At 38.1% G+C, this 26,530-nt stretch overlaps 1 protein-coding gene across 2 annotated transcripts in view; it reads right to left on the reverse strand.

The window, feature by feature from the left end:
- Window positions 1–26,530, reverse strand: part of SH3RF3 (SH3 domain containing ring finger 3) — a 495,467-nt gene that overhangs the window by 207,610 nt on the left and 261,327 nt on the right. For both annotated transcript variants that reach the window (XM_063458008.1, XM_063458017.1), the window contains exon 2: window positions 16,638–16,913. In XM_063458008.1, the coding sequence (XP_063314078.1) occupies window positions 16,638–16,913 (276 nt within the window). The remainder of the gene's footprint in view (window positions 1–16,637; window positions 16,914–26,530) is intronic.

A 26,530-nucleotide genomic window follows, 5' to 3' on the forward strand; every position in this document is an offset into this window, starting at 1 on the left:
GGAATTGCACCGGGCATCACAGTCATTATATACCTGGAGTGCAAGCACCTTAGATTTATATATATATATATATATATATATATATACACAGATACATACACAGACACACATGCTAATGCACAGACACACAGAATGACACACATTCTGATACACAGACAAACACTGACACACATGCAGATACACAGACACGCATACAGACAGATACACATATAGACACATGCAGATACACATACACAGAATGACACGTATACAGATACAAACAGTGACACACATACAGATACATAGAGGGACACACTGACAAATGCAGACAGGTACATATACAGTCACCCACACACACATATAGACATTCACACACACACACACATACAGACACACAGATATACAGATACATACATTCAAAGACACAAACTGTTAAAAAGTTTAGTCACCCTCCTGTTTCCTGTCTTCAATGTGGCCCCGGCAGTTGCTGAGCACGGCCAGGGCGGCACCACAATGCAGGCGGGCACCCCGGTCACAAGGGTCAACAGAGCGGCCCCTGTAGTGACAGGCCCGGTCGCAGCTGCGACCCCTGCAACCACAGTAGTTCCGCCACTGTATCTAGGTAAGAAAATACAAACTGAATAAAACATAAGGTCTCTACAGAGGGATTTGGATACATTTGGGGACTAGGAAGGCAAGTGGTAAAGGAGATGCAATACAGATAAATGCAAAGTATTGCATTTTGGAAAAAGGAACCTACAGGCCATTTACACTGAACAAAATGATAAACGCAACACTTTTGTTTTTGCCCCTTTTTTTCATGAGCTGAACTCAAAGATCTAAGACTTTTTCTATGTACATAAAAGGCCTATTTCTCTAAAATATTGTTCTAAAATCTGTCTAAATCTGTGTTAGTGAGCACTTCTCCTTTGCCGAGATAATCCATCCACCTCACAGGTGTGGCATATCAAGATGCTGATTAGACAGCATGATTATTGCACAGGTGTGCCTTAGGCTGGCCACAATAAAAGGCCACTCTAAAATGTGCAGTTTTACTACTGGGGGAGCCCAGGGGGTCTGAAAACCAGTCAGTATCAATTTGCTTCACGCAGTGCAACACATCTCCTTCGCATAGAGTTGATCAGGTTGTTGATTGTGGCCTGTGGAATATTGGTCCACTCCTCTTCAATGGCTGTGCAAAGTTGTTGGATATTCACAGGACCTGGAACACGCTGTCATATACGCCGATCCAGAGCATCCCAAACATGCGCAATGGGTGACATATCTGGTGAGAATGCTGGCCATGCAAGAACTGGGATGTTTTCAGCTTCCAGGAATTGTGTACAGATTCTTGCTACATGGGGCCGTGCATTATCATGCTGCAAAATGAGGTGATGACAGTGGATGAATGACACAACAATGGGACTCGCCACGGTATTTCTGTGCATTCAAAATGTCATCAATAAAATGCACCTGTGTTCGATGTCCGTAACATATGCCTACCCATACTATAACCCCACCTTGGGCCACTCGATCCACAACGTTGACATTAGCAAACCGCTCACCCACACGATGGCATACACATTGTCTACCATCTGTCCTGTACAGTGAAAACCAGGATTCATCCGTGAAAAGAACACCTCTCCAAAGTGCCATCGACTGTGAGCATTTGCCCACTCAAGTCAGTTACGACGATGAACTACAGTCATGTCGTGACCCAGATGAGGACGACAAGCATGCATATGAGCTTCCCTGAGACAGTTTAGTTTGTGCAGAAATTATTTGGTTATATGCACTGATTGCTGCAGCAGCTGTCCAGGTGGCTGGTCTCAGACGATCTTGGAGGTGAAGATGCTGGATGTGGAGATCTTGGGCTGGTGTGGTTATACGTGGTCTGCGGTTGTGAGGCCAGTTGGATTTACTGCCAAATTCGCTGAAACACCTTTTGGAGATGGCTTATGGTAGAGAAATGAACATTCAATTCACGGGCAACAGCCTGCAGTTTGCATGCCAATTGCACACTCCCTCAAAACTTGCAACATCTGTGGCATTGTGCTGTGTGATTAAAATGCACATTTTAGAGTGGCCTTTTATTGTGGCCAGCCTAAGGCACACCTTTGCAATAATCCTGCTGCCTAATCAGCATCTTGATATGCCACACCTGTGAGGTGGATGGATTATCTCGGCAAAATAGAAGTGCTCACTGATCTATACCATCTGTACCATCAATTGATATACAGGTACTCCTCACTTACCGACCGGGTTCCGTTCCTTGGTTGGTAAGTGAGGAGTTAAGGGATTCCCTGCTCTGGTGCTCTTGTCTATGTTCGGGGAAATAGACGAACGACCCAGAGCAGGGATTCCCTCTAATCTATGTTCAGGCAAATTTCCCAGAGCATAGATCAGAGGGATTCCCTGCTCTGGTGCGCATGTCTGTGTTCAGGGACATTTCTCCAAACATAGACAAATGCACAAGAGCAGGGAATCCATCTAATCTATGTTCGGGTAAATTTCCCACAGCATAGATAAGAGGGATTCCCTGCTCTGGTGCGAATGTCTGTTTTCAGGGACATTTCTAATCTATGCTCAGGGAAATTTGCCCGAACATAGACTAGAGGGATTCCCTGCTCTGTTGCATTCATCTATGTTCGGAGAAATGTCCCCGAACATAGACAAATGCAGCAGATTAGGGAATCCCTCTAATTCCCATGACAGCTCGCACTTAACACCCGGCGAGAAAGCTGGTGGCAAAACTAGGACCACCTGTACTTAACGTGGTGTCCAAATTTTATTTAATGCAAAGGTCTATGTCATTAACATTTGAAAGCTCCACAGATTCCAAAATGTATTGGCAGTACCTGTTTAAACCAGGAATATATCATCTATGTAATGATTCCAAACAAGAATACATTTAGTGAATTCCTTCTGATGGTCTGTAAATATCAGTTATTCCTCCCACCAACCCAGATGCAGGTTTTCATACACATATTATGTATGTGAACAGGTTGTTGATCTAGAAGTAATCTGATTACAATAACGGAGTCAAGAAGGATTTTATCCCCGTTTTGTGGTATAACATGCCACCGCTTGAAATTGGTTTTATTTGTATTTTTTTACTTCTTTGGAGCAAAAGCATAAAAAGATGCGCCTTATAGGTTGTAGTCAATGGACTTTTTTTTCAACCTCGATTACTATGTGGTCATGTAGCCCCTTTAATCATCTCTTGTTAACCCATACATTGGAGACAATCTTCATTTTTATTTAGAATTATATTTTGTGGTGCCAGAGAGCACAATGCCATAAGAATACAGCTCATATGGTTCATAGTTCCCTGACACAGTTCATCCTAAATTTCCTCTTTAATGGAACCGCTAAGAGAGTACATAGCTGACTAAAGAAATATGTATAAAATGAGAAGGATTGCTTGCAGATGTCAAAACAAAAGGCTGTAAAACCTTCCAACAATTTAAGAAAGCTCTCTTGGGGTAGATAAAACTAACTGAAGAGTGTATACTGCCAGCATTAGCTTTTAGAATGTCCTCATCAGTGAACAAGGAAGGTCTCAGCATTACTCATTGATACTGATCCATGATCCTCCAGGTGTTCTCATAACATACTTTAATAGAATGATTTCAGTGACAAAAGTTCCAAATTAACTCAGTTTATTTCTAGTGTGATAGATAGCAGTTACTAGACTCCCACAGCTATGTAATCAAAGTCAGAACAAGTCCAGCAGTCTTCAGCTGAGCACTGTTATACAATCTAACACTGTAGTACCTACCAAGACTATTCCCTAACAACCCCCCCTCCCTCTCCCCTGCCTTTATGGGAGCTGTTTTTGTCTCTCTGCGAGTGACCTATTTTAAAGTAATGATGGAGTCAAGATTTGTAGTATTTTGATCTGTGTTAAATTATAAATCTATCATGTACTGCTACACAGATATGATATTTAAAATATTTTAGCTGCTGTTAGAAATTTTTGCAAGATAGCATGTTACAAAAATGCACATAAAAAATATTAGTTAAAGGGTTACTTCAACCAAAAAACAGTGTTTTAAGAAAACACTGGTTTCGATTAGAGTAACCATTCCTATCCTGCCCCCTGCACACACACAAAAAAAGCATAAACGTATGTCTGTTCCTGTGCCTAGGCTAAGTTCTCTGCAGCCCTACTTTCCTCCGCAGACATCACTTAACATAGCTCTCAGGAGATGGATATCAGGGATGATGGTCTGAGTGGATGACATGGGCAACATGGAGGCTGGTGCTGTCATTGGTCGCCTATCACTAGAATGCTGTGTGTGCTGATGACAGATGTCCAAAATGTACAGAAATAATACCTCAATGGCGATGCCAGAGATGGGGTTACACCCCTGGCAGCACAGGGGTTAAACTCTGTATTTGTATTGTTTCATAGAGAAATGCTGCACATGAAGAATCCAGGCACCATGGCCACTTCAAAACACTTAAGAAGTCATAATGCTTGGAGTGACCCATTAAGTAGAATTAAAAATAAAAATAAAAAAAATCATGAAACATGCAGCATTCTGGTTACCAGGCGTGTAATTCCATTGCCAACTAAGCATAATTTTTCATTAGAATTAAAGCTATCTTTCTGAACATAAATTCAACTTTCGCATTAGGCTAAACTCGGTACACTTCAGTGATTTACGTGAACAGAAGTTTGTACTCTAATGGAATCTGAAATGTCTCATGTCTAAATTATTTCATTAAGCAGATTAAAACTCTTTCTTTGTAATTCCAACAACTAATAGATTTGAAATATGATGCAGAAGTATTTTTTTTATTTGTTACTGCCATAAAAATGCTGGCTATACAATGTAAATAATTTTCAGGGATAATTCACACTGCCAAGCTTCCCTTCTAGATGACTAGTTACTCAAGGCAAGCCACAAATGTCCTTTGAATGGACGGGGCAGGATTTCTTATAAGGCCTTGGGGTCGTAGGTAGGGCAGGAGAGAGATGGCACGGCTGGTGGGGAGATCTAAGATCTCTCTCTTGGGCCAGCCGATTCTCATGCCAGGTGGACCATAAACTTGTGCTTATTACAGGGTTGAGGTAATCTCTGAAGAGTCAAGTACGCCTTATATTCTCTGAGGGCCAGCAGAGACAACGGAGGTAGTGTAGATCTGTCCTACAATATCCCCTTTAGTGATTTATGCTGATTAAATACGTCTGGCCTTCTGCATACCACCTTCTCCTAACTCTCTATTAAACATATTGATCCTCGTTCATGAGAGTTGCCATAATCTTGTGTTAAGGAGTCAGAGAGGGTAGTTTCACAGACTCTGCTTCTGCAGAGGTAAGAGCAGAATAAGTTCTACAGAGATTGAGGACTGATAGATGAAGCATGGCTAGCAGAGATCAGGAAGGTAGCATAAAGCTATTTTACGATTTCCCCATTAGCGATTACGTAGATATTTCAAAGCTTCCTACTTTTGGTTTATCCGCTGCTGTATAATCTTTCTTTACTCACTGATTCTGTGTTTCCTATTATCTTCCTTTGTATATAATGAAACTGTTTTGTCTTTTAGAATGTTTGTGTCTAATTTATTTCTCTCCTAATGGTATAAAGCAAATTGAGACAGATTCCAGTGTTAAGGTCAGAAAGACGAATAAACTTATAGAAATGACAAAAAAGGAAGTAATTCGGTCTTCATTAATTTGTTTACTTTATTACAAGGAGGAAGCTACAGTCTCGCAGTCCCTCATTGTAATAAAAATAAAAAAAATAGAAGTTCCCTGCCACTTCCTAAATCCCCCATTTACTCCCTCTGTGGAGGTCGATATGACCCCTATATTAGCATTATGGAGTTTAAAATCTCCCTCCTGCTGTGCCGTGGGTAGGGGCATGTATACTAAACAGTGAGCAGCCAGTTGAGAGGGGCAACTGTGGCCTGGATTTGGAATTCCGAACTGAAAATAATGCACAAAATTTGTTTGAACACAAATGGAAAAAACGGTCTACTGTTCGGACGAATTTCGGTCATTTCTGCAGTGTCCCAGTCAAAATGACAGGAAGTTTGGCAATGGCGAATTGAAGCAACATGAGAAAATGGAGGAGGGTGAGTATTGTGGGAAAACTTTCTTTGACATAGGAAATTGAGATGTGCACTCAGAATATTCCCTCCCTAAAGCTGAATTCCCCATAAATTTTATTTATGTTCATTCATCAAACTAAAACATATTTGTTTAATTACCACCTCAGCTTTACATAAAAAATACAAACAAAATAATGGCCACAAAATATCATATTTTTTATCCAATGATAACCACGTATATTCCAAAATAGTAATTTTTCTAAATATTCAACCAAATAACTGGAAACAATATTAAAAGTTGCATAGGAAACAAGGAGGATATGTTGGCAATACATTACGGTTTTCCTGTCCACTAGGCACATCCCATACTCACACCTGTGTCCAAACCTCTCACTAAAGGAAGTGTTATGTTTGGCAGAGTGCGCTCATACATAAGCTATAACATATTGTAATGTAACAACAGCAAAAAAGTGTTTTGTTTGGTTTTTTAAAATCACAAGTGGTTATGTCTTTGTTATCATCCAAGTAATTCAGTTTGGCTGTACTGTTTGGAACAATTGTCCTAATTTAATTACCAACATCCTACTTTGGACTTTCAAGATACAATTTTATCTCTATATATTGACTGTGAAGTATCAATGTTTTCCATTTCCTTATTCTAAAATCCCATGGATTATCTGAGAGTATTGCCAGCATTTCTTACTAGAAATTAACTTAATAGTACACCATTACTCTCTCTATGTAACATCTGTTCTGCATTTTATTTGCACTGAATATTATCAGAAATTATTACTAGCCCTGTCTGTAGTTAATAAACTACATATGTTAATTGCATAGCATCACAAACTACCCACTTTGCATAAAATATGTTACAATCTATTCACAAGCGATATAGGAAAAATAACATTTATAGTGTGAATCAAACTGTTTGTGTGTGTTACTTTCAATTAGCAGGTTAAAATAAATCAATGTTATTAATATAATTCAAATGATTTTGTTTTGAATAACCAATTTGCAGGCTACACATTGTGTAAGTGTAATTGTGTGAATGATAGGGTATTTTCAAGTTTATTTTGGATTTTATTTAATAATATATTAATCATAAAATTTATGTTTAACTAATATACAAATAAATGACTCCATGGTTTTTAGTGAATTGTATTTGGTGGCACACAGTAGAAATGCAATAAGTAATATTCATGTATATACAGCAAATATACACCAAATTGAATAAAATACATTAATTTAAGGCGTTTCACTCATTCAGTAATAATAAAATTACTTTACTATTTTACCATGTGAATAGTTTACACATATTAAAATGTTCGGTTCTGTCCTTGAGTTCAGAGGATGTCATTAGGCCATTAGGCAAACAAATCTTGAAGTTATAGGTATGTCAAATCTGGTAACTTTAGACTATGACAAGGGTGCCCAAAAGGTGTTGTAGAACTACAACTCCCATGATGCTCTGCATGCCTGTTGAATACCTTTAGAATGACAAAGCATCATGGAAGCTGTTGTTTTATAACATCTAGAGATCTACTGTTTGGGCAGCGCTGGACTATGGGGTTTATGCAAGCAAACTGGTGCTACTAGCAGATCTGTCACTATGGCAGCTGGGCTGAAAGACTAAAATATCGTTCCTTTGCCATGACAGGATGCCAACTCTGTGTGCGCTAACAAGAGGCAATGACCTTGTTTTGACCGACTTTTACCTTGCAAATCAGTATGTTTCCACCACCCAGAAACCCCTCTGGCTAAAACGCAAGAAATAAAGGCATTAGGGACAGAAGTATAGTGGTATCATACAAGGGAAAATTATTGTAACAGGGCTTTCGAACCAGGACACCTATGACTTAATAAATAATATTGTGTAACACTGACAAATGTGCTATCAAACCACACTCGGGATCCATAGTCTAGATTAGTCTTGTGGGAAGAGCTTGGGTTAATATCAGATCAAACATGTGTTGCTATAAACCTACATGATGGAGACAGAGTGCTGTAGGCGTTATAACTACTAGCCATAGAGGTTATATTGTTTACTGTCCCTTTAAAAGTCTGATGTAAGCTAAAAAAATTCTCAAAATGTTGTCATTTAGAATTTAGACAATAACAGAAACAATATTCATATTACAGTTATTTTTAGGTTGCTATGTTTAACATGTACTCCACATAAAAAACATATATTATGTTAACAATTAAAAGGTGCACCATAACCACTGCAGTGGTAATGATGTAGTGGTAATGATGCTAAGTTTGTGTTGATATGAAGGTATAAAATGTGTGCAGCCATGTAAATAGCATTCCACTAAATTGGCATTCCAGGGGAGCTGAAGTGTAATTGCAACACTCTGCATATAAATAGATCTTGACCTGAAGCAACAGCAGAGAAAAAGATTGTTTTTAGAATCAGCTCTTACACCAATAAAACATCCAGCAAATAAATGAACAGTCCCCAGTACTGATTCAGCACATAGCGTACTTAGCCGTTGGTTAACAATGAGCCATATCAGTAGCTGGACAGCTCCATTTATTTCTATTTACCTTTAGATTCTCCCTACAAATCAGAGGGCAGTCAAGGTCAGTTGGAAATTCAGCTATCACTTCTTTGTGCATAACTCTTGCTTGACTATACATGTTAACAGTTTATCTGTATTGAAGATACAGATTGCAAAATTGCAATTTATTTTATAATTTTGAAAATCATTAGCTGCTTGATCTTTGTAAAAAAAATAAAAATAAAGAATAAGATGAATTCAAAGAAATTACAATCTAGTTTAGAAATATAGGGTGAATTTACAATTTCATGAATAGATGCTCAAAAATAGTTGCCTAAAAACACAAATTAGAATTTTTAATGGATTTTATTGTAAAATGTTTGTTTTTTCCTTACATAGCAGAATTACAAGGGGATAATAAAGATTTTTTTGTGTTGCTGTGATATTTCACCTTGAATAAAAAAAAATAAAAAGCAGATTTTCTTTTCACATACATTAGGTGGGGGCACTTGAATCCCCCTGGATTGTTCAGCTTGTTCTGCTATTTTTCATGTGAGATTGAAAATACAACGCAATACCGGCGCCGGCTAGTAGGTGGATGGAGAGAGACATGGATAGGAAGCTACATCTTATCCCAGCTTCTCTCTCCTGACTGTATCCGCAGGGGAGCAGCACAGAGTGCATCCAGCAACTCCTAGACTGCAGAGACAGCCTATAGATCAGGGAAGTGAGGCATGGGGGCAGACTATAGATCAGGGAAGTGAGGCATAGGGGGCAGACTATAGATCAGGGAAGTGAGGCATAGGGGGGACAGCCTATAGATCAGGGAAGTGAGGCATAGGGGGGCAGCCTATAGATCAGGGAGGTGAGGCATGGGGAGGGCAACCTATAGATCAGGGAAGTGAGGCATATGGGGGGGCAGCCTATGGATCAGGGAAGTGAGGCATGGGGGCAGACTATAGATCAGGGAAGTGAGGCATAGGGGGGCAGCCTATAGATCAGGGATGTGAGGCATGGGGAGGGCAACCTATAGATCAGGGAAGTGAGGCATAGGTGGTGGGCAGCCTATAGATCAGGGAAGTAAAGCATAGGTGGTTGGCAGACTATAGATAAGGAAAGTGAGGCATATGGGGGCAGCCTATAGATCAGGGAAGTGAGACATAGGGGGGCAGCCTATAGATCAGGGAAGTGATGCATAGGGGGCAACCTATTGATCAGGGAAGTGAGGCATGAGGGGCAGCCTATAGATCAGGGAAGTGAGGCATTGGGGGGCAGCCTATAGATCAGGGAAGTGAGGCATGGGGGGTAGTCTATGGATCAGGAAAGTGAGGCATGGGGGCAGACTATAGATCAGGGAAGTGAGGCATAGGGGGGAAGCCTATAGATCAGGGAAGTGAGGCATAGGGGGGCAGCCTATAGATCAGGGAAGTGAGGCATGGGGGGCAGCCTATAGATCAGGGAAGTGAGGCATGGGGGGGGGCAGCCTACAGATAAGGTAAGTGAGGTGTGGGGGGCAGCCTATATATCAGGGAAGTGAGGCATTGGGGCCGGCTTTTAGATCAGGGAAGTGAGGCATAGGGGGGGCAGCCTACAGATCAGGGAAGTGAGGCATGGGGGTGAAGCCTGAAGATCAGGGAACCTGGTACCTGGGCCTGGCAGGGAAACTTTGGACCTTCTCGTCTCCCCAGGTTAAAAAAAAAAATATCAGTGTTAATGTGTTCACTTTTATTTACTGACTGTCAGGAAGCACAGAGTTACGCTGGGTAGGGCTGTCACTGATTGGCTAGAGCAGTCAGCTGGCACTCTAAGCCAATCAGTAGCTCCTCATTCATAAAAGAGTAAAACATTTTTATGAACAGGGAACTAGCGATTGGCTTAGAGCGTCAATTGACCACTCTAGCCAATCTGCAGCACCCATGCCTGATGACAATCTGCACTTCCTGATACTCCATTTCAGAAGCCGAATACCACTGAGCGACCTGGAGATCTGGAGCTGAAGGAAGCCTTTGGGGTTAAACGATTTGAGAGCGGTTTAACCCCTTAAGGAAAGAGAGCACCCAGGGGCTGGCATTATAGCATTTTCATTTAGATGAAGTTGTTATGGTGACCAGAATGTTCCTTTAATTTGCTTAAAGGAACACTATAGTGTCAGGAATACAAACATGTATTCCTGACACCATAGTTGTGAAAACGCTATTCACCCTGGCTTTATGTGATAATGACTTTGCCCCTTACCTTTCATGACACTGTCAAAAATAGACCAAGCATGGATGTCATTACAATTACATACCTCCCTCCCCCCCACCCCTCCCCCCCCCCCTGTAAAATTCCTAACATGCAGTTTCTGTACAGCTTGTGAATAGAAAAATATAGTCAGTATGTGACCATGCCAACATACAGCAAATACTGTTGTCTGGACAAAAACAGGTATTTATACTTATAGGACATTGCATGCTACTCAAGCAGTCTGCACCTAATCCCTACAGACTGCCCAAAGCTCTCCCCTCCCCTCTCTCTGGCTCATATAATGCAGCTTGCCTTATAATGCCTTGTTATACCATCCTGCTTAGTAATGTTGTGTACTATGTTTTCATACTCTAAATTACACTAATCATGTATACAACCATTATTTCTGCTATGTTTGAACCTGCTTATTAACACTTTATGCCACCTGCTTACAAGATGATTACTAATACTGAATGTTGACTAGATTTAGAGATTTCCTTAGTTATAAACTGCAATTCATACAAATTTGGGCTGTTTGGGCGATCGTATAAATTGCCAAACACCAAGTCAAAATGAAACCGAATCGCAAGCCAAATGAAATATGCAATAGTGGGGCATGTTAGTTTATTGCACTTGCGTGTAGGTCTGCCAGCACTAGCTCCACCCCAATCTGCCTCCCTGTCTAAGAACATCAGTATTGGCCTACGGGAAAGCATTGGATTGTCTGAGATCGTCATTTCTGATGATCTCAGCCAAAGAGGCTGAGCGGTGGCAGAGCCAGCGCCGTGCTGGCCAATCAGCATCTCATAGAGATAGAGGTGCCTTGAATCTCTATGAGGAATGTTCAGCTTCTCCATCCAGAGTGTGGAGACCCTGCAAATCAGTGCTGCCCAGGAAGCACCTCTAGAGATGTCCCTAGGCAGTAATGTAAGCACTGACTTTTCTCTGAAAATGCAGTGTTTACATTAAATGCCTGCAGGGGCTGACTATACTCACCAGAACACAACATTAAGCTGTAAACTCCCATTAATTCAATTTCTACCTTGTTTACATGCCCTCTGGAAACATTGCATATTTACCTGATTGATATTTTCACATACTTTTAAATTATTGATTATGTATGCTGTTTGTTAACAAAATAATTTTATACACCTTTTGCTAACTATTATTTTACACGTTTTACCTGATCAATACATACCCTCTGGCCTGCTTAATTATTAACATCTGCTTGTTAACCTGACTGTTTCTTACACTGTTTACCTGATTGTCAATTACATATATTTGCTTGCCTGACCATTATTTAGACTGTCAGTTTAACTGACCATTATTTATGAATGTTTGCTTGCCTATGATTTTACTTCTTGGTGGCTCTGTGACATTCCATGCCACCAGTTAGTTTAGTATTAAATCCCTGCTGTTAATGAGACATAGGTATCAGTCGACAACTCTCATTCCTCTCTGTCACCTTGGGACATATTTAGTGACCCCACACTGAGTGGGTGAACAACCACATGCTGCATTAGAATAGTGATATTATTTATGACATCAATAGAATTATTATTATTATTAGAAGTAATTAGTGCAATTTGCTGCCCAGTACTGATCACTGTGTGATTAGCAGAGAAAACATTATGATTGGCAGCAGAGGGGAAGATCTCCCTCTTATGCTGTAATCATTCAGTTCACAGGACTTACGTAGCACTTTGTGTAGCCAGAGGACATCCCTCTGCTAATGTCAGTGATGAAAGTAGCTTATGGAATCGCTCTGTTATATTAGGGTTAGGGTTGATGTAAGGTTAAAGTTACGGCTAGGTAGGTTTAACCCCTTAAGCGCCGCCGACCCCATAGCATGCTTGTGCCATTCTGAGGATTTACCTGCTACCTGCCTTTCCCACATTAGCGATCGCAGGGACTGCCTGACATCCCAAGCAGTCACCCTGCCGCTAATCTGGCCCTCCCGATGACATCGCAATCACATGGCCAGAATAGCCGGCTGCCGCAGTGCCCCATTTTTACATACCCCATTTTGAATACCTTGGGTTGTCTATTTTTGCAAATGGTATGCTATGATGGAGGTCATTCTCAACATAACCAATCTGGCAAATTTCAATGTATAAAACTGAAATGAGCAAATCTTATATTTGACCATATCACGTTCCAAAATACCTTAAAACTTGGACATGAGACTTTGCTGAACACAAATACGAGTGTTTTAGAGGAGTAAAAAGTATAATGCTGATGATATCATCTGTGATAGGGCATCTTCTTGTGAAAATGCAGAAAACAAATATGGACCCTTAATTTGGCCAGGGTTTGTGACTAAATGGCTACTAAAAAAAGACTGGAAACACCCCATTTTGAATGCCCTGGGTAATCTTCTTTTGCAAATAGTATGCCATGATCTGGGTAATTTTCATTCCTGGGCTGTCATACGGTCTCAAAGGCAAGATAATCAATCTGACAAATTTCAACATGTAGAAACAGAATAAGGGAAAGCCCTGAATTTGACCCTGTAAGTTTCGAAAGCCTCATAAAACCTGTACATGGGGGATACTGTTGTACTTGTAAGGTTATGTTGCCTTTGAGACCGTATGGTAGCCCAGGAATGAAAATTACCCCCATGATGGCATACCATTTGCAATAGTTGACAACCCAAGGTATTGCAAATGGGGTATGTCCAGTCTTTGTTAGTAGCCACTTAGTCACAAACACTGACCAAAATTGGAGTTCAAATCAGTTTTTTGCATTTATCACACACAAACAAATATTAACACTAACTTTGGCCAGTGTTTGTGACCAAGTGGCTTCTAAAAAAGACTGAACATACCCCATTTGCAATACCTTGGGCTACCATACGGTTTCAAAGGCAACGTAACCTATCTGGTGAATTTCAATGTGAAAAAAATGAAAAATGTAACATGCTATATTTGACCCTGTAACTTCTCAAAAATCCATAAAACCTGTACATAGGGGAAACTGTTACATGTGAGAAATAGCTGAATACAAATATGTGTACTTTATTGCAGTAAAGGCAAACAGTATTATAACATTCACAGTTAAAATGTCACATAGAACTAAAACAAAAATTTCCCCTGAATAAAATGATATATAATAAGTGTGGGTGCACATAATTTGAAAGAGGCAACTACGCCTGAACAGACATATAGCACACATTCAAGTTTTTGTTTACGTTTTGTTTTTATCGCAACGTGTACATTTAGCTCAGTCCTTACTGGCCAATATTTACACGTTCTGCTTACCTGTTGTTTACACCTGAATTTTACTTGTGTACATTTTGCTTACAGCTTGTTTGTTTACCTGACAGTAAATTAAGCTGCATACTTGCTCGATTTGTATTTATAATATATGTTCTGACTTTGGCTTGTATGAAACAACCAGAATCTTTTTGGGGTCACTATTTCTAACATAATCTGTTTCTTGTTGCTTACTCCCAGATGCTGGCAATTGCTCAGTACCTCTGGTACTAATTTTGATACATATGTTTCTGCTCTTTTGAAGAGAGTTTCCTATACATTTGTTTAATTCCTATTTTGGCTCATATTTTTTTTTTTTATATAATCATTAGCAGTTTTTTTTGTTTTTTTTGTGTGAAACCTAGGATATGCAAACTACAAACATCTTAAATAAATCCAGAACCATTTTATTATTCACCTTAATTGCCTTAAACCCATTGCATCTGAATTAGGAAATGTTTCAATTATGAAGAATAAGCACAGCATGACGCTTTTATCCCTAGCTAGCCAAGGCAACAGTTACATTATAAGTACTGTGTTTATATGATCTCATTATTTGAGAGATCGGCCCTTTTTTAACCATCAGTGGGAGCCCATCTACATAAGTTCAAGAATTGCTTTATGTCATGCACACATAGGGTGAAGACATTGTCATTTTTGCTTGTTAGGCACACTTATTTCAACACAAAATTCATCTTTGGTGTGCTGTAACACCAATCATCATCTCATTTTGATTCTTTCCAATGTAAAGCAAATGCAGAATGCAATTGGCAGGACACCTCCTTAATCCCGGCGTCATTCTACAATGTGAAGTAATGCTATGCATCATTTTGGTGTCATCTTTGACCTGAGATGTTGCTCCGCTCTGTTCCAACATCATGAAACTGTATGTGATTCCAGCATCACACTTGACATGGACTATACCACCTCTAGCTTTTCTTTTACATAAAATTACACAGACATGACTTCGTTGGAGATGGTGCTCAGTTACAGGTTGGTATCACTTTGATGAAACAAGGCCATTTATTATCAGTCCTCTATGAGATTTGTTCCCTGTTGTGATGTCTAGTAGTCCAAAAGTGCACTCATTTAGTGTCTTTCTGGTTTTCAACTTTATCTAGTGTCCGGACATTTCTGACTTCTCCAAACCTGAACTTGCTCATTTATTCCCTCTGTGAATAATACGTTGTTATTGTGGTGTTTGGATGCGGTATAATCCTGACAGCAAATTAAATTAGGGCATATTCCAAAGCATCTAATCCAGATATGAGAGGCAATCATAATTAATACATAAAGTTTATATACCTAGAATGTTAGTTCTGCAGCAGTTCCAGTAAAAACTCATTAGAGTATTCTAATATAGAACTCATATTGTCCTAGGAAGAGGCTGAATAAAGCAATAACTTCTTTACCACTTAATTCAGATTAACAAACACAACATATTTTTTTGACATTGACTATTTAAGTAATACGGACAGCTTCAGCAAACCTACCGTTTTTGCAATAAAAAGCCAATTATGGGCATTAACACGTGAATACAAAATTGATGCCAAAACAGCTAGAATAGTTTCCCAACCCAGTACTTTTGACATAGATTCTTCTAAAATCCTCACCATAATTTGCAGCTCAATAGTCATACACAATATGATATCACGTTACAATATTTATCCTATTATTATTGACCTCTGGAGCAGAACATACAAGCATATTACCGCAAACACTATCTCTACAAGGAATTGTGTAAGTTCAAACACCACACCATGGTTCAGATGAGTTCCCTAATGGTTTGCTGTGATACTCATGTTGTAGTTCAGTGTTTTTGAACTTTCCCAGTAGAAGAACCCATCTATGTCTGGAATAAATTCATAGACACCCCCTGGGTCAGTTCAAAAAGTTCTGTTTGTTTTCTTCAATTCTCTTAATGTGGGGTGTGTATGTAAGTTGTCTGCGTGTTGTGTGGGAAACTGGGATTTGTGTATGGAGGCTGTGTATTGTGGATGAGGGTGGATGGAAGCTGTTTATGTTGCGTAAGGGGGTGAGTATGTGTATGGCAATGCTGTGGATTGTATGTGCTCCAGGTATTATCTGTATGAAGGGAGGCTATATGTGTTGTGTGTATGTAAATACTTGTATCTATAGATATAATGTGTTGTCAATTTAAGAAGTGTGCATGGGCAATCTGAAGCAAGCATAAAAGCCAGCGCCTATCAATTAACACAATTCACTAACACAATACACCTGTTTAACCACACATAAGATAACGCTTATTAATAATCCATGTCAGCAATCACATGCTTTGACACCCATAAACCAACAAAAACTATGCCACTCATAAATATAGAGCACACAGATTACCTGAAGCGTGTATATAGCATGAGATAAAATCATGGTCTACATATAAGGCCAACTGAATATCCAGTCTAAACACATTCTTACTTATACACCCTCAAGTTAGTTCAAGGATTCCATATGATTCTATTAAGAAATAATAGACTGTTATTCCAGTCACATTGTTTGGAATGCTCTCATTGGCTGATGGCAGTATATTAACAATACCAGATTTTCAATGATTTTCACACATAAACTTCAAAGTAAGATGTAGTTATTAAATTACCTTTGTAAATGTTAAGCAATCCTTATCTTGGTCTTTATCTTTGATTTCAAAGTCATAAAGTGCTTTGCCCTGTGGATGGGGTTGATTGAGAGGCTTTATGCACTGGATATAGCTGGCTGGGAAAAAGCCACGGTTTCCATTCAGCTCTCCATGATACCAGTTTTCATCAACTTTCCGTCGCAGAATGATGATGTCACCTTTGTTGAATTTCAGATCCCCAGGTTCTTTACCTTCATACGTATAGAGAGCTCTTCCACATGGAAGTTGTGATATGTTCTGGGAAGAAAAGAAAATATAACTTAAATACAAATAATTCCATTTTAACTTTACAATTATGGTCCAATAATGCCTCAATTTTAAGAGCTAATTGAAAGAGCATAGAAACCTCTCGGAATCTTAATTTTGTATTGGCAATGAAAGCTACATTTTGATTAAAAAAAAAAAAACAGTACTTAGTTGTAAGTATTAATTTGCACAGCTTGGTTGCCCATATTCATTAAGCAAAGTTATAGTACCAATAATGAACTTTCTCAGTACATATTTTATAACAGTAAAATGCCTACAGCAAACCATAATGTATCCCTTGTCACATTTTTGTTTTACATGTGTGTATATTCTATTAACGGTTTGGCAAGTATAGCAGATCACAAATTGTCACTTCTTGTTTTATAGTAAACCTGCAAATATTTATAAATTGTGTATTTATAATTTCCCCATGAGGATATATGTAATATATATATCCCATTGTAAAGCGCTGTGGAATTTGACGGCGCTATATAAATATCATAATAATAATAATAATAATAATAATATATAGATAGCACTAAACAAAACAATAAAGGGAAGATGGGTAGGGTGCTGGGTCACGCAAACATATTTCTCGAAAAAAAAAGTTTACTATATATTATTACTGCAGGATAATTTGCAAACAAGACTTGTGCATGGAAGCAAATTTTGGTTCAAACAAATAGTTTTTTCATACAATAAAAGACAAGCTATTGCTGCCCAGTTGATCCAGTGGGGCAACAAACAAACAAGAAAGCAGGGGGGATATAGTGTGACTGGCTACCTTCTGGCCATAAGTAGGGGCTATTAAAATGGGCATGACCTTGTGTCTCCCCTCAGCTCCCACCCATGAGCAGTGAGTGGAAGCTGTAATCATAATAATGAGGGGCATTTAATCCTCCAATTTATCCCCAAAACATTAGTGGTAGGTGCAGGCTCCAAATGTAATAGCAGGGGGAAAGGGGATTTAATGGGGCTAATAATATATAAGTAAGGTAGACATACATGCCCAAGCCTCTAGTCAATCCTGTCCAATAAAGAGCACTTGCCTACCCCTCCACCACCATATGAAAATTCAAATGTTTCAGGACCCTGAAACATTTGTATTTTGGCATGCTCTTCTAATAAATTTATAGTGTGGTTCTTTCATTTTATAGCCCCGCCCCCAAAACATTCAGATTAAAAACATTTTGGCGGGCTGTGATGCCATCAGTGTCATGATGTGAGCATGCATGTGCTGCGTCATAAAAGGGGGCAGAGCTACAGCGGCCAACATCGGAACTGCTGAGGAGAAAAGTGGAAAGTCCCCTCCACTTGGAGGATGTCCCCAGGCTGTGCTATAGCTTGGGCAACAATGACAGGTACCTTGACACAACTGCAGGGCTAAAGGGAAAAAAAATATTCTTGCCCAGCGCCCTTAACAGGAACTTTGTTTATTGAATTCCCCTCACTATAACTGTATTAGCAACTGGGCAGCAATAGTTTTTCTATGACAGACAGCAACTACTACAAGACATACCCCTACCCATATCACGGCAGGTAGGGAAATGAGGGAGATTGTATCTGCCTCTTTGTAATCAAACGAATAACAAATGAAAATAGAGCATGGATGATTTTTGGGTCACATTCACTTCGTTGCTTGGTCATTTGGTAAATATTGCATTGAATTACGTGAAATTTGGACAAATTCACATAAAAACGAATGCTCAAGTAGAAAAATATTTTGTAGGTGCTTAACTATCTAAAGGTTTCGGCTCTTTCATGCTTGCAAAATCAAACAAAAGCTTTCAGCCAGCTCTGTTTATCACTAAAGAATCTACTGAGAGATAGCAAAACATCCAGTTATGGTAGCTGATTGTTTTGAGATAATTTAAATAATACTTAATGTCTTCACTGACACTCACAAGACAGATTCTCCTAGTTATCTGATAGATAAACACTATGATAATGAGGGATTATAGTACAGGCTAAATGATGACATATATTACTTATGCAAATGTCTAATAATAGCAATGACCTACATCCAAGCCCATCTATTTTTTAATTAGCCTTTTATTGCATCCTCTCTATTATTTACACTAGGAAGTAGTATTTACTGTACAGGCCTTCTATTAAAAAGATGAAAAAATAGATTTCCTTGGTAACCCCCTTCCCTTGTCTCTCTAGTGTATAGAACAAGAGTGTTCTTAATGGTTACAAATACAGCAAATGTCTTTAAAGCTTTTAAATTCACAACCCTCCCCAAACTGATAACTCCCTTCAGGCTGACATGAGCCCTAAATAAATTCCCAGTATGGATAAAAAAAAAATTTGTTCTCAAGTATGTTAATCCTAGATTGATTCTAATAAAAGATATAAAGCATCTCTTCATACTGCAGAGGTTAAAGCAAGCTTGTTAAATCCCTTTATTCATTCACAAAGCAAGCGCCAAATCTAATTGTCCTGGAGCGTAGATTTACAATACCACAGCTCTCTCAAGAACATGATTCTTAGCAATTGAGTCCATTGATTTTCACTCACGCTGGAGGGTTCAAAACGGTTACACTATAGGCTAATACCTGAATATGTTCATCTGTAATATACAATGGTAATAAACTAAATGATATGCGTATGCAGGTAAAAATTGATATGCTTGTGAATTGGAATGTTTGTCATACCAATAATATTTTGAAATGGGGAATAATTAACACTAATTAGAACACATAGAAACATGCAGCATTTTTTACTATGTTGATGAAAGAATACATAATGGCCACACAAGCAGATTGTGGAAGTCTCAATGATTAAAGTCACTGTTCCTATTGTGCCTCTTAAGAACATAAACAAGAAAAAACATTAGATTAGTGCTACATCATGCAAAACAATGCTTCTTGACACTTGAGCTAGCATCCAAAGCTAGTCTTCAGGAGGCACCACATTGGATAAACAGTTTTTTAGTGGCCCGTCATTGGATAACCACACATATCAGATTCATCAAGCCCAAGGCAACTGCTCACAATACATTTTTGCAATACTTAAGTATTCTACAGTGTAATGAAACTCATGTGTGATTACGTAGAGACTAGTGAAGAATTTTGTACAGATTACAACTGAAGAATATTTGATTGAGGTAATTTCACAGAAGAAGAATGGATCATAAATCATCTTTTTTTATGTAACACTAGCAATCTGTCAGTTTAAAGGGACACTATTGGCACCAGAGCAACTACAGATTAATGTAGTATTCTGCTGAGTATAATCATTCCCTTCAGGCATTTTGATGTAAACACTGCCTTTTCAGAGAAAATGCAGTGCTTACATTGCCCCAGCTTCTCCACTCAGTGAATTTTCCTCATAAAGATGCATTGATTCCAATCTATAAGGAGATGCTGATTGACCAAGCCGGCGTTTGACCCGCCCCTGACCCGCCTCCTTGCCGATCTCTGTCAATACAATAATTTTCCAATGGGAAAGCATTGGATTGGCTAAAAATCATACATTTTGATGTCAGCAAGGAGGCTTGTCAGAGCAGACCCAGGGCAGGCACTGGAATTAAAGGACCACTCTAGGTACCCAGACCACTTCAGCTTAATTAAGTGGTCTGGGTGCCAGGTCCCTCTAGGATTAACCCTTTTTTTTATAAACATAGCAGTTTCAGAGAAACTGCTATGTTTATAATAGGGTTAATCCAGCCTCCAAATTCTCTAGTGGCTGTCTCACTGACAGCCGCTAGAGGCGCTTGCGTGATTCTCACTGTGAAAATCACAGTGAGAGCACGCAAGCGTCCATAGGAAAGCATTGTAAATGCTTTCCTATGAGACCGGCTGAATGCGCGCGCAGCTCTTGCCGCGCATGCGCATTCAGCCGAAAGGGAGGATCGGAGGCGGAGAGGAGGAGGAGAGCTCCCTGCCCGGCGCTGGAATAAAGGTAAGTTTTAACCCTTTACTCTCCCCAGAGCCCGGCACTATAGTGGTCCTTTAAGGTAAGTTTTATAATTTCATAAGGGGGTTAAGGGGGACAAGGTTTTAACACTATAGGGTCAGGAATTCATGTTTGTGTTCTGACCCTATAGTGTTCCTTTAATTTGTGTTTGTGGGACTAATACCCTTTTCCCATTAGATTCTTCCCATTTCCGCTAGGTTGTAAGTAAAATCCATGAAAGCTCCCTGGTTTATTGAAGTAGGATTATTTTCTTTATAGCATATTTGCTGCTTATTTACTATTTTTTTCCAAGCAGTTACTCTCCAGTGCTGCAGACGTGTACCTGCTCTAGCAAGTCAATGTAGAGGTTAATACAAAGGAATGTATATTCTGCATATTTTGTATTTATACTGCATAATTTGTAGTGTTAATTATTACGCATTTGTTCTTTATCTGTGTCTTTTGCAAATATCTTTGAATTATTATTTTGGGGAAAGGTCCATCAATGAACATTAACTAGAAATATATTTCTATTTTGACCGTTTATATTTCTTATCTGACCGTTTACATTTCTTGTGCAGTCCCATGATTTATAATATATTGGTTTATAAACTTTGTGTTATGAAATGAAACAGGATTGAATTGTTTTGCACTGCTTACTTGTGTCATATAAATTAATATAGTACGTATGTGTCGAGAATTTCGAACTTTGTCCTTCCTGATCAAGTTGCACCACATAATTCTCCATCAGCTATTAGGAAATAATTAAGGGATTTGTAGTCCAATAACAGATTTAAGGCCAAGGTTGGGTTCCCCTTTACTTTAGAGTTTGTATTAATCATTCTGAGGTTTGCCAAATGATTAAAATAATTAGTTGTTTTTTTAATTTGTAGACTTTGCATCTTTGCAATGAGTCCTAGATGAGTATTTTTTTGTGCAAAAAGGGGGTTAATGAGGCTAGATGAAAACAAAATGACAAGTGTTATCAATTCCTTTAAGCGATAATTGATGGTACATTGGGAAAGTGCTGATAGGGCAATCAGCTAGGTGTAATTTCACAGTTCATATAATATGTCCTAGTATTCATCTTCTTCATCTATGCTTTATCTTCTAGCAATCCGCTCGTGAATGGGAAGACTCCTTCACCTCCCAGCAATGTCTTGCAAATTGAATCTGGTTCAGCACTGACCGTGACTGAAAGCCACCACAGTTTATACTGCGTGCTAAATCTAAGAAGCTAATTTTATCCTTGTTCAGAGATGCTTCACTTTGTTATCATCCACACACTGGTATACTATATAACACCAGTTCTTTATGTTACATTATAACATAAAGCTAAAATTTTGTTTGTGATAAGACATGTCTCAATTTTAAATGAGCCCTGTCCCCTTTATGAAGAATTTTTAGTTCAAATTGTCAGTTCTATCCTCTTCAGCATTACAATTCTAGCTTCCTGCACTCATATTTGACTCCTGTCCAGTTATCAATATTGTTTTAACCCTATCCCACAATCTATAGCACTGGGTATATATTCACTGACAATACTAGCCATATCAACCTTTTCATTTAAGGTTTGTTTTCTTAAATCTAAATAAAAATCAAAAATGTAAAATAATTTCCCATGTAATTATCACCCTTATCATTATTATTATACTCTATTATTGGAGCAATACTCTGTTAACTAATGGCAAAACAAACAGTATATTTCTTAATCCAATCTGATATCTCTCTTTCAGTCAGCACTAATTGTAACTGTGGGGATATTTATGGGATGATAATATTAAACAGTCGAGAATTGCCCACTATTTCAATTCTATTAGATCTGAGAGATTGTTATCATGTAAGTGAAATGTATTCCATACAAATAAAATCACAATTTGTAATAAAAATAGATATAATTTATTGTGACAAATAATAATGATATTAATATTAGGCAGCATGCCTGGTAATAATCAGTGAATATTTAGTATAACATGAGTATGCAATACAATGGCTATGTTAAAACACGTTCCAATGGCTAACAGCATCAATTGTCAAGACAAGATTTATGAGGTACTTCAGACAGAAAGTAAAACTTCACACACAGTGCAGCGAAGAGTCATAAAACCTAGGCTAACAGTTCAACTGAGTAGCCCTTTCAATGCTGGCTAGATCCTCCTAGGCATTTAATATCCTATTCTTATGTAATTTTCAAATAAAATAACATTTAAACCAGCTCATTAATCATTTCCTTTAACTATCCAATAAGAATAATCTACTAGATTCTTTAAGCCGAATTTTAATTTGCCTAAAAAGATATCTTATCTTATTTTAGAGCAAATCACTACATCTGGATAAAAACAACAGTATGCTAACACGTGATAATATCACACTAATATATATATAATTATTCTTAATTCCACCTGCAGAATGGAATGTTTATAACTATATATTCTTTAGTTAACTAAGATTTCTAAATATTGAAATCTGACAGTGATTTATCCAGTCATATATCATGCTATTAGATTTTTAATTAATTTAGATTAATTAAATAAAACCAGCATAATTACCAGTTAAGTAGATGTTCTCATCAGATGAGTAGGTAGTCCCAGGATTGGTTGTATGGAGGTATGATTGATTGAATGGAGGTGTGTAAGTAATACTGAAAAATAGTGTTGCTTAGAAAGTAAGAGTAAAATTCTAAGTGTTTCTTGGGTTGGGTCCAAGAGAGTTTGAATGTTAGTTAGTCCCAGAGTCAATATCTGTCATAGATCACTCTGCATGTCCGAATCTGAAAGCCCAAACTCCAACTTCAACTACCCACTCTTCCAACTCCCTCTCTTCCCTTTGTCCTAACTTTTAAAGGGAAAGATTCTCTGTACGTCATCAGTTGATAAGGCCAATAGGAAACTGAAGGTGTGGTTAACCTGCAGATTGCAATTTAGGTATTTGGTCTATAGAGGGCAGTCTCGCCTCACTAAACCTTCCTATCCAGGAAACAGTTAACTTTTCCTGATGACGATTTTGACGTAATTTGGCTTATCTATATGACTACCTATAACTTGAATTTTCTGTCAGTTCAAAGCATTTCTTTGGATTTTCTCCAGACAGTGCGTCGACAATTCCTGTTGTAATTTCTAAAACTCACAGTTTAAACTTAATTTCAACTTTTACTTTACAATGGGACCTTGTAAAATTTAGAAAGTAAAATTAATTACTAATCTTCTCTGTCACTAATGTCTACATTTAGAATTATTTCTATTCCATTAACACTTAGACATAGCATTCCATCCCCCTGCCTCATTGTATCACTTGGTTTGTTTATATAATGCATTCCTTAGATCAGGCTAGTGTTTAGTTACAAAAAGGCAATTATGTGTCTCTTTGTTAGCCTGAAATCCAAAATGGAGTCTGTTCTGAGTGACTCTGACAATATACATTTTTAATTTCTATTTTAGCACAAAATGTCTGCCAATATAAATATCCTGACATAACATACAGACTAGACTCACTCTTGACAATCTGACAGTCTAGTTTTTGCTGTGAAATACTTTAATATCAACTCTGCTATTGAGTTGTCAAGTTGTTATAGATTTCATTGTCTATTGAATACTGATCCCCTACAAAACAAAAATATTGTGTTCCACCTACAAAGTGTCACGTTCTAACTTTGTCACACTACAAACACTGATGCACATGCTGAAAATGACCTTTTCAGAGAAACTTATCAATATACTAAAACTTGTTAACCAATTAAACATCTTACACCACAAACACTGGTGTAGCAATTGTATAAACAAACAATAACAAATAAAAATACACAATCAAGCACAAGGGTAATTGGCAACAAATGTGTTTGAACCGTACGTTCAAATCAAATTCCTTTTTATCCATGCCCAAATTACTTGATCCATCGTTGTGGAGTCTGATTTAATAAATAAAACTCCACTGGTAAGTCCCAGACATATCAATTAGTTTGGGTTTGCATAAAGAGGAATTGTATTTGAACAAATCAGCACCAACACATTTTTTTTCACAAGTCTAGTAATTGATTTTAAATACAACAGCTTGCTTTCTAGACAGTTGTGTAACATCTACATAAAGGTAATAACAAAAAGTTATACCTAGTTAACACTAAGGGCTGGTTTCTTTTAGCTGCATTAACTCTGCTTATTGGATAGCAGTTCTCCCACTGAAGTCTACTAGAAAATTGAAATTCAGTAAGCAGAGTAAACCTTTTCTCTGCTAAGACAACCCAGCCATAAGTTTTCTTAAGTAATCTTTTAGAATCATCCTCTAGCTTGAAATGTTTGTCAAGTGGTTGTTTGGTTATTTGAAAATAAAGGTACTACGTGAATTAATATGCAGTACTTTTCATGATCACATAATGCTGCTGTAGGGGAAATAACATTTCTACAGTGCCCTACTGGGCTGTGTTTGGAAGCTTGTACTAATAACAACCATATATCAAAGGTAATGTGCCTCTCCAGATCAGCAGTAAAGTTTGTATAGGAAAACAAAGTTCTTTCATAAAGGGAAATAGTTTTTATGTTCGAGAAACAAGTAGTAAAAATAAAGTGCATGCAGAAAGTTACAGTAATGTATCCGAACACATAGTGTGTTCTTTTTTCTATATTGAAAGAGATCTGTCTTTAGTAAACGCAGACAAGTGGTAAAGACAAAACCAAATTTTGTTCAAGAGAGTATAGTATTTGAGAGTGGATCTATAGCTTTTCCACTATAACCTTGAATTTAGGTTGTATTACAGTGATCGTTATTAGTTTTATTTTGTGCAAACCAAAATGCTGAACAATCCTAGGATGATTTGACAGATATTATTGTATAATATAACTGTCAATGGAGTCCATGTGCTGTTCACATTTGTGTTTATTTACCAAGTGTTGGAATTGTGGAGAAGTCACAAAGAAATTGCAAATGGTAGACCCTAATAGTCAAGCTGGGAAAATACAGCAGTTGGTGATTTTTCCTACTTCATTTTTTTTGGTCTATCATTTGGAGATGCACTGTCACCTCCCCACAGTTTAGTGATTAAAGCATTTTAAGTGGTATAACTAAAACAGCTTGCACAACTTGTAGATCTCCTGTTTGTTGCCTTTTGAAGCCCTCTCTTTCGTGCCCAGCCCACACTTTCTGTGTCTGTACAATCACAGACCTCGCAAAGCAGCTCAGTGAGAAGTCTTATCAAGGCAGGTGTTCTGAGCATTTTCCTGCCTCTTAAATTTAGCTCCACTGAGCTAAACAACCAGGAAGTAACAGGGCCGGTTGTCTGATTGACAGACACGGGGGATGTAACCAGGTTAATATATAAATGTGCCAATTTCTATTGAAATCTGCACTTTTTATAAAATGAAAATAAGAGGACACACTCTTCACACATAAAGCACTTCAGCAAGCTCAAGTGCATTAGGTGCCTCCAGTGTCCCTTTAACATAAATGTGTTGCAATTTAAGAAGATTTTTTTAAAATAAGTTTATATAAACATATTGCCAATTTAGTTAAAATTATTTTCCAAAAAACTTTTAATTTTGTGGTAATTATTAAGCACCATGGACAGCAGTAACTCATAGTTCAGGAGAATGATGGCTGACATTTGACATTATGACTTTATTTTGAATGGCATGCAAAATTATACATAAACTTTCTTTTGTGCTATGGGGAGAGTGGTTGGCACACCCAAAATGCATTGCAAGTAGCGCATTGTGGATCAT

The sequence above is a fragment of the Pelobates fuscus genome, chromosome 1 (genome assembly GCF_036172605.1).
Source record: "Pelobates fuscus isolate aPelFus1 chromosome 1, aPelFus1.pri, whole genome shotgun sequence".
NCBI classification, from domain to species: domain Eukaryota; kingdom Metazoa; phylum Chordata; class Amphibia; order Anura; family Pelobatidae; genus Pelobates; species Pelobates fuscus.